The sequence below is a fragment of the Bactrocera oleae genome, chromosome 3 (assembly GCF_042242935.1).
Source record: "Bactrocera oleae isolate idBacOlea1 chromosome 3, idBacOlea1, whole genome shotgun sequence".
In the NCBI taxonomy this organism is placed as follows: domain Eukaryota; kingdom Metazoa; phylum Arthropoda; class Insecta; order Diptera; family Tephritidae; genus Bactrocera; species Bactrocera oleae.
Genome location: NC_091537.1, coordinates 56913947 through 56930432, shown reverse-complemented (window position 1 = coordinate 56930432; position 16486 = coordinate 56913947). Strand labels below are relative to the sequence as shown.

General features: G+C 37.5%; 1 protein-coding gene across 1 annotated transcript; it reads right to left on the bottom strand.

Moving 5' to 3' along the window:
• Window positions 1–14216: 14216 nt before the first annotated feature.
• Window positions 14217–15762, bottom strand: Bug22 (cilia- and flagella-associated protein 20). The gene is made up of 2 exons (XM_014243553.3): window positions 14952–15762; window positions 14217–14896 (listed from the first exon to the last, which is right to left on the bottom strand). The coding sequence occupies exons 1-2, from the start codon at window positions 15225–15227 to the stop codon at window positions 14573–14575; spliced, it is 600 nt and encodes a 199-aa protein (XP_014099028.1). The 5' UTR covers window positions 15228–15762; the 3' UTR covers window positions 14217–14572.
• Between the last annotated feature and the right edge of the window lie 724 nt (window positions 15763–16486).

Below are 16486 nucleotides of genomic sequence, written 5' to 3'. Positions count from 1 at the left end.
TAAAATGAACTTTGAAGAAATTTTTATTTGAGAAATTTTTATATTATTGTTTTTAGCTTTCCTTTAGCAAAAAAATTTGTTTTTGTATTATGGAATTATTTATTTATTTGTTGCTATGATTTAACCGCACCGTTTAATTAGTTTTAAAATACTCGATGTTTAAATAATGAAATGAAATAAAAATATGTATTTGTACCCACTGTATATGGGGTATGTGAGCATAGGCAGATCGTATGCCGTATGTACAAGTGTGTATGTGTGTGACTCTGCACGCGTGATATTTTTCGGCGTGAGGGAAGAGTGTGGAGAAAAATAAAAATTGTAATACGCAGGTATTTTACCGACTGCGCATATGTTAATATATTCTGATATAATATATATGTAAAAATATAAAAGAATGTTTAGTTATAAGATTTATTGGTAAATGCAATTTGTATATTGTTTCCCGATTGAATGTATATACAAGTATATGTATGTTTGTATTTTGTCTTTTTGCTGTAGATTCTAGCTGTAATTGTTATTGTGCCTTTAGCCTACTTATCGTTACGCAGTTCTGCTTATTGCTTTATTAAGCCTAAGGGGTACTACTGGAAATTCTTTGCAAATAAATACTAAAATTTTTTTTTTTTTGTTTTTTATTTTGTGGTTGTTTTATACATATACATATATACAAATGTAAGCACATAAGTTTATGCAATCAATAATTTGTTAATATAATATATATATATACAAATATGTGTAAATATAAGTATATATGTATATACGTATATTCACCCGTTTTTTTTGCCTTTTTTTCACGTTATTTTAATATTTTTTATTTAATGTTTTATAACCCATAGTGCCGTCCACTAGGGCTAGAAGGACCATAATTAAATTAAGTAGTAAATTAATTTTAATTTCTCTCACCGTTCGTGCAAGTAAAACGAAGTGAAGAGGCGGGTGCTCGAAATAAAGAGATGTGGTCATAACCGAATCGAAATGCTACAAAGCTAGCGGGATCCTTCTTTTAGTCCCTTATATATTGATGTCTTCATGGTGGTGTGATCGTGGTGATGTTGTGTTTGAGTGCGTGTTGGTGCAGTGATGTGGAATGTATGGTAAGTAGGTGTGGTGATGCTGATGTGAATTGGTGTGGTGTGACAGTGTCTTATGGTGAGGGGGGATTGCGTGGTCATTTAGCCAGTAATGTTTGAAAGTAAATAGTTGTGAGGCTCGCAGAATTTGGCAATTTCTCGTAAAGTTCTCATTGCCAGAGGTCGGCAAAAATCCCCCACTGAACCCTCCCCGAGGGTGCCGACTGGTAATAGATACCACAGATTCACGACACAAGCGGGGACGAGCTGGCAACAGTCCGCCTTTGCCGTAGACGTAAGGAATCTAGCTAAGGTCAGACTTCTTATCCGTGTGTTCGATGTTCCTCAATAGCACAGCATACAGATAAGGAGCCTTACCATGGTCGGGGGTAAAGGGCTGGATCAAGGTGTCATGCGACCCGTGCCGAGGATCAACCTGGCTGGGGGCCCTTAAATTGCCCAGTCTCGAACGGAGCTTACGGATACCTGGCGCCCTCCGAAATAAGATAGCCTTACTTGCGCAACGGGGGCTATGCGCAAGTGGACATACTTTCCGCCACACTCGTGGGACCAACAATGAACCAAAACGCAAATAAACAAAAACAACAAATAACGAAACCAAAAAATCGGAGAGAGCCCGGATCTCCAGGAAAAAAGCCGGAGGGAGCGAGTTGCTCCCATAAAAGAGCAGCATTTGGAGCGAGCTCAACAAACACGAAGAGGACAGGAGCGAAGCTTGGTCCTGATGACAAGGCAAGCACTAGTAAAGGGGCAGAAGCTAAAGCTGGCCCACAGAAAGTGGTAGCGCCGGAGGCAGCCAGACCCAAACCCTGCGGCCAAAACACGGCTGAGAAGCAGGGGGAGGGAGGAGATGCCAAAGGGGCTGTTGCTGGAAGTGCATCTGCCAGGGAGTGGCCTGCATTTAGCATGCAGGACCCGACAAAGGCAAAGTATGCGGAGAGACGACGCGCCGCATACTTACTAAGGTTGGTAGAGCTAAAGCCGCCAACGAAAGAGGAGCTAACGAAGGAGCTCCAAGCATCAATTGACTGCGCGAGAGCAGTCATACCCAACTTCAAGTTGGAGCCGCCGGTAAAGGCAGCCAAGCGACAGAGGTCAGCTGAAGAGGCAAAGCCGTCAGCAAAGAGACCGAAGACCAAGGGTGTAACGCCCGCAAAATTATTTGCAGAAGTGGCCCGGAACCGAATTGTCATTGGCGTTCTGGATGAGGAAGATCCCGAAAATGATTGCTTGCGATGACGAGAGATCGGTCGCTCTATACAAAGCTGCTATAGCCAAGGTGGGAGAGGTATACCCCGGGGCAAAATTGGTAGCAGTGGACAAGAAGGACACACCATCCAGACCAAGGGCAAGGGTATGGGTTCCAGCTACACCATCACAGCCGGACCAAATTATGCATAAGAGCCTGCAACCCGAGCCTACCCACGGAAGGGTGGAAGTATGTCAAGACATTTGATGACAGCGTAGCAGAATCTGGCGTGGAGACCAAAAGGGCCACGATGCAGATTCTGCTGTTATTAACGAAAGAATCCATCGAACCGCTGGCGAAAAGTGGCGGGGAGATAAATTACGGGTTCACGAAAGTAAGGACAACGCCTTACAAGTCGGACGCCGATGCTGCAGACCATCTGGCATCGGGGAAAGAGTTATGCGAAGTAGAGGAAGATCCGATGGAGTCCTCGAGCGACGCGGAAAGTATGGAGCAAGGTGAGTGTTCTTCTTCAGGGTCTGAGCTTGCGGCCAGACTCTCAAGCTTGTATACTGAGAAAGAGCTTTTAAGCGACTCTCAGGAAGACGCAGATATAACAATAGTTAATGCGTCTTCTACAAATTAATCTCCATCATAGCAAACTAGCTTCAGCAGCCCTAATTAACCGCGTGGCAATGGAACAGCCTGAATTTGTCCTCATTCAGGAGCCATGGGCTAATGGAGGGCGTATTTGTGGACTAGAAGTGGCTTGTCCAATAACACGAAGCAGGGGTAGAATAAGGCCCCCCTGGTGGTCTCTAGAACTTAAAAAGCTACAAAAAGAATGCAGAAAGCAGTTCAATTTAGCTAAGCAATCCCAAGGCGAGTCAGACTGGGATTATTATTACAACCTCCTTAGGTCATTCAAAAAGGAAGTTAGGAGAGCAAAAAGAAATTCATGGAAATCGTTTTGCAACGACATCGAGAACACGGCGGAAGCGTCTCGACTTAGGAAAATAATGGCACAATCGGTGCATAGTATCGGATATCTTCAGAAGCCAGACCGAAGTTGGACGGTATCCAGTGAAGAGTCCTTGGGGCTACTAATGGATACCTACTTCCCAGGCAGCTCTGAAAGCCATACTGCAGAAAATAGACAAAGGACTTCAGGCCAATTATCCTCTCCTCTTTCCTTTTAAAAATCCTGGAAAGACTAATAGAATTACATATAAGAAATAAACTGAAACCAGAAAAGTTGGCTGGTTCGCAGCATGCGTATTCTAAAGGAAAATCCACAGAAACAGCACTAAGAACTGTGGTGGCGGAGATTGAAAAATCTCTGGAAGTCAGAGAATACACTCTATTTGCCTTCTTAGACATAGAAGGAGCCTTCAATAATATCCAGCCTAGGGCCATACTGAGCGCGCTTAAGGATCTGGACATCTCTGAACCTCTCAGGAAATTAATTGAACAGATGCTCACGAGCAGGTCAATAATTTCAACGATAGGAGCGTCAACGATGTGCAGATCTGTCCAAAGAGGTACACCTCAAGGAGGCGTGTTATCCCCACTTCTCTGGGTCCTGACAATGAATAAGTTGCTGATGGATCTAGAAAAGAAGGGGGTACATGTTGTGGCCTACGCTGACGATGTGGCAGTATCGGTCAGAGGCAAATTTCCGAATACTCTCGCAGACCTTATGCAAACGATATTGGACGATATAAATCGCTGGGCAGTATCGTGCGGATTAAATTTAAATGCTGGTAAGACAGAGCTCGTATTGTTGACCAGAAAACATAATGCTCCAGAAGTTACGGCGCCAATAATAAATGGTTGCAGACTAACAATTGGAGATAAGGCAAGCTACGTGGGACTAATTTTTGGAAACAAAACTTGGATGCTAGGATGAAGAAGGCAGCCACAGCACTCTACACCTGTAAAAGGATGGTGGGCCCCAAATGGGGACTTACACCTCGGGTAACTTATTGGCTCTATGCAGCAGTTGTCAGACCAATCATGACATACGGTATATTGGTATGGGGGCCAATAATGGAAAGAAATACGCGGTAAAGCGTATGGAAAGCATACAGAGAGCAGCCAGTATATGCATTAGTGGAGCTCTTAGAACAACGCCAAGCCAGGCTCTTAACGTCATTCTACATTTACTGCCAACAGACCTGTTCTGTAAACAAGTGGCGGCAAAGTCAGCTCTTAGACTGAGGGAATCCTCCCAACTAGTCGCATGCAACAAGGGGCATTCAAGGATACTCAGTATATTCCCGTTCCTACCCAAAACCACGGATTTCCACAATCCAATAGAACGGATGCTAAATTCGGTCCACAATATTGCCTTCCCCACAAGAGATGAGTGGAAAAGGGGCGAGGGGGACAGGAATACAGGAATTAGCATCTACACGGATGGATCCAAATTGGATCATCGAGTGGGAGGTGGTGTCTTTTGCGCAACATTAAACACCAATATCGCCTTCCGTTTGCCAGATCACTGCAGTGTCTTCCAGACGGGGATCACAGCAATTAAGGAAAGCCTAGTGGTATTGACAAAAAGTGTGCTCACAACAAGGAGCATATATATATACACGGATAGCCAAGCGGCCTTGAAATCACTCAAGTCTCCAATGGGCTCATCCAAGCTAGTGAAAGATTGTTGATCTATTAGAGGATCTGACATCCTACTTCACAATAAACCTGCAATGGGTTCCAGGACATAGCGATATTCCTGGTAACTGCGAAGCAGATGAACTAGCCAGAATAGGCACCACTTTGCAACTAACCCCTGAAAAAGAGGGTATCTTTATGCCTCTGGCAACTTGCAAACACTTAATCAGCGAACATGCTATAAATATAGCTGAGTCTCGGTGGAGACAATCAATAACCTGCACAACCAGCAGACTAACGTGGCAGGAATGGAGCGTGAGTCGCACAAACCGACTAATAAAATTTAAAAGGAATGATATAAGAACTCTGATAGGAGTACTAACAGGTCACTGCCTAATTGGAAGACATGCAAGTAGGCTAGGTGTACCATACAACGACTATTGTAGAAGCTGTCAAGAAGTAGAGGAAGAGGAGACTGTAAAGCATCTTCTATGCGAATGTAAAGCTCTATATAGGAAAAGAATCGCAACTATCGGTCGTGGATTCCTTGACGACGTATCAGAAGTTGCTAATATAAAATTATTTGTACTGATGAACTTCATCAGGAGCACTGGTTGGTTCAGAGAGGAGACGATAGAGTGAGGGAACATTAGTCCCGGTGGTATCACAATGGGCCTCCTATAGGCCTAGGTGCGTCATTGGACAGCCACTCAACCTACCTACCTACCTCTCATTACCAGGAAAGGAGCTAATGCTGTCCCATACGTAACTGTTTGTAGTTTGTATTGTTCTATCGGCTCTCCTTTTGTTTCCCTCCACAATATACGTTGATAATCTTGATCACTATCTGTTACTTTAATTTGTCGAAACATCTTTTCAATATCACTAGTTAATACATATTGCCAAAGTCTCCATTTGATTATAATGTCAAATATATCTTTTTGAAGTCTCGGTCCTATGAAGAGGATATCATTTAACCTACTTCCATTTGTAGATGCATCCTGTTTTTGCAGATGCATCGAAAACTACTCGTAGTTTAGTTGTTAAACTGTCTTCTCGAATGACTGCTTGATGTGGAAAGTAGTATTTTTCGCATTTATTTTCACTTGCTTTTTCCATGTGACCCATTTCTATTCTCTCATAAATTGCACATATTGTTTTCTTAGCTCTCAATTTTTTTTTTCTTTTTTAAAAGGTAAATTGACGACAAATTATTATTTTCATCTCTTTTTGTAGTTTTTTCAAAAATTGTTAGGCAGTCGTCTTCATTTGCTGTATTTGCTGGAGTTGTGGTGTCTTCTATTTCCCAAAACTTTTCCAATGTTGTCGTAACCGCTGCTAATATTGTATTGTTTTTGCTCGGTTGTTGTAAAATTCCCGACAGTATCCAGCCCAATTTCGTAGCTTGTCCTAGTATTCGATCCTTTTTAAATATGCCCTCTTCTAGTATGTCAGCATATATGTATGTCACTTCCAATGACGACATCGATTCGATCTGATTTATTGAAATTGGGATCAGCTAAAGTGTAGTTTTTTCATTGTTCTACAATGTTTTGTCTGGTTGAGCACTCGCTAATTTCGCCAAAATTAGTGCTTCGACATTGTATGCTTCGTTGCTTAGGAATCTCGGCTTGATTTCAATGTTGATTTTAAATTTGGACACTCCCACTGCGGTATTTCCTCAACCTTGTAGTTCAGTTACTTCTCTCCTTTTTGGTAAATGAAGTACTTGAGCTGCTTCTTCGTAAATAGTAGTCTTTTAAGATTCTTGATCGATTAGAGCTTGCAATGTCACGTACTCTCCATTTGCTCCCTTTACTCTTATCTGTGCTGTTGCTAGAAGTATCGCTGTTTCTGAGTGTTTCGTCATCATTGTAGACGATATTTTTTTTTGCGATATTTTCTTCACTACCTTCTTTTCCTTTTAGGAATTCATTGTAATGTAATAAATTGTGATGATTTCTTCCACATTTATTGCACCTTTTCTTATTATTACAATTGCCTTCATATACATGATCAAAGCAGTTGTAGCATAGCTTGTTGCTTATAATGAATTTCCTACGATTCATCGTAGCCAATGCCTGGAACTTTCTGCATTCAAAAATTTGATTCCCAGGAACTTTGAAGTATACACAATATTTTTGTGCAACTGTATAAAATATAGGTGTTCGCTGTGGCTGTTTTTGATTGTTCCATTTAACTGTTTTTCTGTCTCGTAGTGCTTCTAGAGCTTGATATTGCTGCTCCAGAAAACAGAAAACATCATTTAGGGTTTGTATTTCCCTACTTTTTTACACGTTCTGCTCATATAAACTCAGACTCTCTTTGTCCAGTTTTCGAACCACTATTCGAGCTATGATGGCTTGTTTATCGTTTAAATCTAAATTTAATCATTTTAAAGCATAAATGCATTCTTTGATGGTATCCAACAGTTGCTTCATGCTTGTTGCACTTTCTCCATACGCTGTCGGTTGATCAAGTAGTCTGTCTACTTTTGTCGTAAATTGTAGCCTTCTATTCTCATATATTTCTTGGAGAACATACCTAGCGGCTTCATAGTTTGTTTCTGTTACTGGTAGATGTTGAATTAATCTACCAGCTTCTCCGCCTAATGATGTCTTCAATCTTCAAGGTGCTTTGAATTATGCACCAAATTTTTAAAAAGATCGCGGAATGACGACCATTCTTTCATTTCTCCATAAAACATCGGGCTTTTGATTTCCTGCAGTTTTATATTTGGAGACATTGGTTGTGTTGTATTTTTCCATTTTAGTTTTTCTGTTACTTTTTTTAAGGGTAATTGTATATTTTACCCGAAATTTCTTCATTTGTTCATCGATAGATTCTTCCGTTATTTCCTTTAATTGGATACTACGAGTTTCAAAATAAGCTGCTTCTACATATTCATATTGTACTTTAAGTTTGATTTTGAAGTCACTAATTTGTTCGAGAGAATCCAACTCATTTTTTTAGCTTTTTTGCTCTACGTTGATATCGTTCGTTTTTCAACGTCAGAACTGCTTCAGATGGCTTGAACTGATTAGCTGGTTGCATAGATCCTTGACATTCGCTGCTTTCTGCTGAAAGATTTTCAGCAGCACTTTGAATTTTTAAATTCTTAATGGAGTTTTCCATTATTTTAATTACATGCTCGTAGGAATTTTTTGTAATGTACTCCTTTGCTTCTTGAGGTTTCTTAGCCAGAATTTTGTTATGATTTGCTGTAAATTCTGTCATAACAGTCTGAATATGTTCAATATATTCTAGACATGAAGCTTTTCTGATTCTTCCGCTAAGAATTTTCTGCTCCTCCGACTCAGCCAGATCGCCTTTTTTGTCTTTTAAGCAAATTCTCAATGTTTGTTTCTTTTTTGGTTGATTTTTGTATGATGATTTTTAATAATATAAATTTTTTTTATTTTTAACACTGTACTTGTTGTTATAGCAACAAGGACGGCTTTAACAAAAACTTAAAAAAAAAAATTTTTCTACGGAATCGGTTTTTGCTTATGAGAATTATTTATATAAATGCGGATAATCTTTGTTATTCCGGCTGACTTTTATATTTATTTTCGTCACCTCTTTTTTAGGCTTCGAAGGACCAAAATGTACAGAAAAACTCTAATTTATTTCTGTACGCTGAGAGTTCACTTTTGACTCTGCTCAATTTATTAAAATTTCTTTCTTAAATACACTTTTTAATTCTAATCTTTTAACTAGGTGTATTTGTATATGTGTGTATGCTTAGAAGTACATATGTGTAAATATGTATTTTATTTTTATTGCATACTTCAGATACCAATGCATTAATATTTTAGAACTGTTTAGATTCACTGTGTGACTTAGTGCATCTAACGCACTCATATACATACGTCATGTGTGTATACTCTCTTATCGGTTGCTGCTTGTATGCATTAGTATTTGGAGTACGTATATTTTGTGTATTTATATTAGTTTTATGTATAAACTAACTTATGTGTTTTGTTCGATAAGCAATGATTTTCACATTTTTATAGGCAAGTTTCAAATTACAATCTTGTTGCTTACTATTGTACTTGACATTTAGTGGATTATTCTACTACTAAAACGTCCAAATGACAGAAATCTGCTATAGTGTGTTGCCGTGTTATGTTTTAAAATTTATAACTTTAAGCTTTAACTTATTTTTATATTTATTTTTGTTTTTGCTAAAATTAATACAAGTAGATTGTTTTCACTTATATTTGTTCATGAATTGTACCTGATTTTTATATATTTATTTCCGTTTTTGTTCAAATCAAGCTGAATATTTCAACTTATATATGTTAATGTAATTAATATTCATGAACCTGATTCATGTACCTGATTTTATGTATTCATCTTTTCGAGTTATAATTGTTATGAAAAGTAGATTGTCTTAGAACTGTATATATTATATGGGTGAATAAAGGCCTCTTGGGGAACCGAACACCCAAAAAAGATCGATAACGCGCCTATATTGCAACCCCAGAAGTGGTGAGGAAAAGCAATATATATATAAAAATCTTTTGTTTCGAAAATATTCTTGAAAGTGTTCATTATTATTTCCATTAAAAATACATGTTCATAAACAAATTGTTAAACTACATCCTTTTATTTAAAACTCTGTGTCAAAAAAAGGCATATTCGATCAGACGATCACGGCTGTTTCACACACATAGGAAAACAGCTGATTCTTTGTCTACTTGTAGATTTATACAATGATATGGGCAACAAAGTTGACAATCTGATAGTTGTCGGAATCAGAATTGAAACCGATAACAAAATGTAGTAGGAGTCATGATTTCAAATACTCAGAGGCTTGGATAAAATGATCCGAAACTTCCCTCTTTGCTTTTTGAGAAAGCTCATGAGCTCGTGGTTTCTTTGGCAGCACTGAAAGTTCATGAGCTACTGATCAGATGACAAGCAAAAAAATTAACTGCCATATAAAATCCCGTTAAAAATAACTGACAAAATCAGTTCATTATTTTTAGAAGAAATTTTTATGCTGAAGCAGCAATATTGTTTTTATTAAATTACATGATATATAAATGTTTTTATATAAAATAAAATTGGTAAGGATGTTATTAAAGCCGTAGCAAATATATGTACTAAGATATACTATGTTTTCCTAACGTGTGTGACTGGGTGCGTAGGAGCGCGACGTTTTTTCAATTTCTCTAACAAGCAGAAGGATGGATCCAGGTTCGTAAATTATTTTAATGAAAATTAAGAAAAATATAATTATTTTGTTCAAATTAGAAGTGATTTTTTTTTAAGTGTTTAAGGTGTTAATAATAATTTACATTCAATTTATTGCATAATAATAAATATAGCATAATTGCTATTTGTAATATAACATAGAAAATATAATTTCAATATTTAATAAATTCATTTAAATATATTGTTTTGAGTAGCGTAGATAAATATAGAACTTTAATTATAAAATATAAGTGTAAATAAATGTTATGTGAGTAGAAAGTATCGTTAATACTTATAAATGTTGCAATATTAGTTTTGTTGGTAGCCTATAGTAGATTTTTATTTTAAAATATAGTATTGTAACGGATTTCTCGATAAATCGTCTACCTGTAACTCACTCTTGAGTTCGATCACTGGATTGTTAAATAAAAGTCCCAATTTAATGGCTACACACTTATCTTTATTTCTTATTCCAACAACCTAAAACTTATTGCTCGTTATTCGAGCTTCCAACTTCTTGCTTATAACTTAACTGCTCTTATCACGACAACACTTTAACTAGAACTGTGTTTGCTGCACAATCCGGCAGCCCTTATATAGTAAATCTGTAAGAAAACATTGGTTCTAGAACATTCTGGCAACTAACGCTAACTAGTTGCTTCTGGCAGTTTATCGTTCATTCGATTTTGTTCTATCATCTATGTTCGTCACAGTATTATAAGTTAAGGTTAGAGTACATTTGTTTGTATTTAAGTACACTCTTTGGATGCAACGACTGGGGGTAGGAGATAACCATCAAAAATATTTGTATGCCTGTGACCGTCACTTCTCTGATGATGTGAAATATATGAAGAAACTGTCACCAACTGCACCCAGTTTTCAGGTAGAATTCGTGGAGCCTAATTCGACTATTAAATTAGACATATTAGATTTTGCAACCAAAATAGTCGAGAACCCCTTAGGTTCGGGAGACATATTAGATTTTGCAACCAAAATAGTCGAGAACTCCCTAGGTTCGGAAGACCTATTATTACTAGCGCCTGTAGCCGAAGACGCACAAACACAGGATATAAGAGTTCCTAAATTCGGTAAAATTATAGGAGAACGGCGATAAAAAACGCCCGTCGCGAATAGGTAATAGCGCAATGACTCTTATGGTTCAAGGTATTGGTGGAATGCCTTGGTCACACCCACTTTCCTATTTCATTGTCCATGGATTCTGTAAAAAGGATGTTGCCAAAACAGCTCATACCTTGTCATTTTTTTTCAGACCAGGGATGTAACTTTGTGTATTTATCTAGGATTTTAGAAGTTACAGAAGAGCGCCCATATTTTCAGGTCAATGGCAAGGATATATATATATTGTTTTTTTTTTTTTGATAGCCCCCACCTTTTAAAAAGCACTCTGAATTGTTTAGAAAATTCCAAAATTAAAGCCAGTCTTGAATCGCGTTCGGTAAGTTGGGATGAGATTATTTATTTTTATAATAAAGTTTCCCAAAATAACGTGCGTTGTGTCTTAAGCTGTCTGAAGCACATATGTTTCCGAATAGCTTTCAGAAAATAAATGTGAAGCTATCGTCCCAGGTTATGAGCGATACGTCAGCTTCTGATGATCGCTTCATATAGTTCAGGGCTTTTGTCGTGCCCTAATGCTCGATTTTTAAGTACCGCGGACTTGTTATATTATTAAATAATTGTTTGATATTGTCAATAGTAATTTTGAAGCATTTTTGACAACAAAAAAATATTTTGGCGGTCAGACGACCAGTTAAAATTTTTAGATGAGACAGAAAGAATTTTAAGATAGATAGATTAAATAGAGGTATACACCGCGACCTATGGTCTATAGTGCCCTCCCCTAAGTCACAACGACTCACCTAGCCCCAGCACATTGATGAACTTCAATATACTGCTAGGTGCTAGTGAGGCAATGTGATCCCTATTAGGAAACATGGATCAAAGGGTCTTAATTCAGCCTCTGCAGACTGCTACGCAGTCAGGTGCTCTGGGGTTTCCGGCTCCATGTCGCAGAACTGGTAGTTTGCACAAGAGGTCAAACCCATGTTGTAAAGATGCTTCTTGAGCCTGCAATGGTCAGTCTTGAATGCAGCAAGTAGCCGGAACTTGTTTCTTAGGAGATTGATTACATTTTTAAATCTTCTAAGGACGTAAACCCCCATAAGCAACCTGGCATGGTGCATGCCTTGAAGTTGTTGCCAATGTCTCTCCCTGCCTGCTCTTTTCTCACTTCGTACTAGCTCCTTAATGGTGGGCGGACCAACCACGACAAAAGATTGCAGAGTAGGTCAGCTCGTCAGCCAGTTATGCTTGGAAAACTTCCCATGGGAATGGAGTGTTTGGTGCGTGGTCCACAAGACAATTAGAGTAGAAGAAGAAAATGGATCTGACATAACAAATTCTTTCAATTATATTAAGGGTTGAATTTCGAATTAGTATTTTAATATGTTTGTGCCGGTTTTTGTCACAGTCAGGCTTCTCTAACCTACAAACGAGAAGACTTTGCCGGGACAATTTAGAACACTACTCCGGACACATTAAAAGAGGAGGTTGAAGAAGTGTAAGGACTACACCTTACATTTTTTGTAACCTCTTCAAAAAATCTTAGGGATTAAGATATGCCAATATCGTAGTGAAGGGAAACTTCGAACCCGTTCAACAAAACGAAAATTTTTCAGTTGCAGTCTCACCGGATAATAGTAAGTCTGTGCAATAACAATGTGGTACGGGATCTTTCTTGGCAAGAATTTCAAGGTCTATAACGACCAGGCCATATTTTTAATTGGATAGCAGTAAGAGAAAATTCAGTTAGATTTAGAAGTAGACTTTTTAAAAGAAATCGCATGTGCATATTTCTACAGTTATCTTTATTTAAAAATTTATAAGACACACCTTGCTCCCAACCCTTTTCATATATAGAAGAAAAAGATATTTCAACCGAATTTCATTTCATTTAACGCCGCAGAGTACTTAAAAGACTTAGATGGTAAAAGATCTTCAAATCCCTACGGAAGCATATGTGTAAACTTTGTTTTTTGAATTTTTTTTCCATATATGTAAAAATATAAACCTTAGCTATTCCGTTCTTATAGTTTTAACTAAATAATTAATTATTACTGAAAACTGGGTATAAGGTATTTTATGGATAGGACCGGAACCATTCATAGCGGTTGGTCCACATACCATCAAAGAGCTCCTCCGTAGGGAGGAAAGAGCAGGCAGGGCAACAACTCCAGGGCATGCCCCATGCCAGACTGCTAATGGGGGGTTACGACCTCAAGCGGTTCAAAGCCATAATTAATCTCCCAAGGAGCAAATTTCGGCTACTGGTAGCATTCTACATCGGCCACTGCAGGACAAGAAGCACCTCTTCAACATGGGTATAGCCTCTTCGGCAAACTGCCGGTTCTGCGACATAGAGAAACCCCTGAACATCTGCTGATGAACAGCATAGCAGTCTGCAGTCGCAGAATCAAGGCCCTGGGATCCATGTTTCCACACAGGGATTGTATCGCCTCACTAGCACCCAGCAGAATTTTGGAATTTATCAACATGCTGGGCCTAGATGATACGATATGACTTAGGGGAGGGAACAATAGACCATAGGTGGCGGTGCATACCTCAAAATTAATCTAATCTACGGTATTTTCTATATATATAAATATTAGGCATTAATTATATTTATTTATTTATTACAAATATTTGCTGCCTAACAGCTTATATTATATAAATTGTGATATTTTGTTTATAAAATTTTAATTTTTTTTTATATGATGTAATTTCTATATTTTTACATTGTTATTTTTGAATTTTGGAAATTATTGAGATTTTATTTTGTACCTATATGGGTGATATAGGTTTAGGGGGAACCGAGTGGAAATTACTAACTCCGATAATGAGATTAAAATCAGTAAAATAAGCATTTATAAAAACATAGAAGTAAATGTAAGCCAAATTTCACATGTGATTCTCCTGGTGCATTATACAAACATTTACATTATATAAAATTTTATCAACTTGAAAAACTGAAGCATATAAGCCACAGTAATCTAGTAATTTCACGACGTACGTAATCTACATTCTAAACATAACCATTTCAAATTTCGAAGAACATCATTACTTTCTTTATTTCAGTGAACGATTTTGAACAAGTTGGAGCAATACTGTCAAATGCTGCTATGATAGAAGCTATAATTTAGTCGCCTCACATTAGGAATTATAAAGTTTCTGTCTCATTTGTTAGCAATAGCTCAGACAATATTAAAATTAAAATTATATGGAGGTTTGGATTATACTCCAAAATAATAAAAATTAGTGAATATGAATTATGCCAATGTCAATCTCGCTTGATTTATGCTTTTATGTTCGCCCTAATAGCTTCGCCTATATTTTAATATAGTAAAAAGGTTTCCAATATAAAATACCGTTGCTTTAAATAAATAATAATTTATCAACTACACGCCGTGTGGTTAGCTTTTTGTGGTTTTTGAATGGGTAGAAATAGTTTAAATTCCGGTGGAAGCTCTTCTTCGGAATAAAGTCTATCAGAGAAATACACTCGTCTTATTCTACAGTTCGCATGTATTTGTACCCGTAAAGTTTCCACATAATTCGTTCCATACGCCCTCCTAGTAAAGTCAGACAAGTTAAATTGTATTTGATTCCAACCTTCATCAAGACGCATTGGCATGGTGCAAATAAAAGGTTTGACGCGGGTTGTTGATTGATAATTGCTAGCTCGAAATCTGCGACGTACATTTTTATCATCCAGAACCTAGCAATAGAACGAATTTACAATTATAGTATGTTTAATTAATTAACTTACTTACTTGAACTTCAAAGGTAAAATATTTTTTCAAATTTTTAATTATCATAACCAAATATGGCAGTTTTATGCCTAAAGTTTTTTTCGGATCAGCTGGACACGTTACATATGTGGTGCTTACATTTGTACCGACAATTTCTAACACTAAGCTTTGAATATCATTGTCAGTAATACGTTTAATATGTCCATTTCGCACTTTTTTGTCCCATATTTGCAAAGGTTTACTTCCGATGCTATACAAAATCGAAAGAAACCCTGATTGAAAGGTGTTCTTAAACATACCCTACCACTTTCTAAGGAATACACAAAAATTTACACTTCCAATTAACTAATCATTAAGTAAAGGTGGTTAGACAAAACAATCAAGATGAGCTATAAAATTCGTTAAAATCGATACAATCGATCACTTTCGAGCCCGTTCACGCACAGAAATATTAGTTGCTCGGCTATCGGCTATTTCTCTTTCAGTTTTGCCCATCCCGTAGAACTAGCCATTTGCGACAGATTTGTGCTTTCGATCGATATGAAATCTTTTCACTAAACAAACAGATACATTTGGCGTTCGTCTATGTATAATTCTCGTGTAAATTTATTATACTAATATTTTTACGTATCTGACTGTACAACTGTAGACAATGACTCATCCAAACATCCATATGTTTCTAATAAATTTTACTTTAATTTGCAACACTTTGTTTTGCAAAAGAGTGCACAGGCCATACACGAGTAAGTTTGATTTGTGCACATAGGCGGCTTTAACACACAGACTCTTTTGACCCTCGTTTTCGGCAAATTCTCTTTTGGTGTCGCTCTGTGTATTCACACGGGCAAAAAAAGTCCAGGAACTCGAGTCTAGTTTTTCTGCATTCCTTTTCACAAAATTTTCGTAAATATTTGTGGGGTTAGACTGCGCAACACTGAGAGTGTGTTGCATATTTCATTTGTTTGTTGAGATGATGATCACACATTTGGCTTGCAATGAATTACCATAAATATGGTAGAACAATATGCATAATACCTACCCGCTTAATAGTTTCAAAAAAGTACTTAAGACGGGAATTCCCTAATCCACCAGAATGTATTGAATATCCGCTACTAATATTTTCAAGGCCAAATTTATAACAGGAATTTCCTAATCTTAAAGTTTTAAAAATTCATAATTTCTTCACTCCATAATCTATATCTTAATTTTCTCTTTATTTACAATATTTCAAAATATTTCTATTATTCTATGCATACATATTTGCATATTACATACAAAAAAGTAGATAACGGAATTCAAATTTGTGAACGAATTCATTTGAAACCAAGCGCTCTTGCAACCGTTCAAAGAATTTGAAAGTGAAAAGGAATGCTCATAAGGGTAGCAGCGAGCTGTTACGAACAAGAACACAAAGCGGGCCACCCGAACACGAGTAGTACGGTCCCTTCGTCTTTCCTCGTGGTCCCCTCGCCCACAATACCCCGGTTTGGGTTGCAAGAGAGTCTGTGTGTAAAAGCCGTCATACCGATCACATGTACGTCGTGCCCGGCATGTTT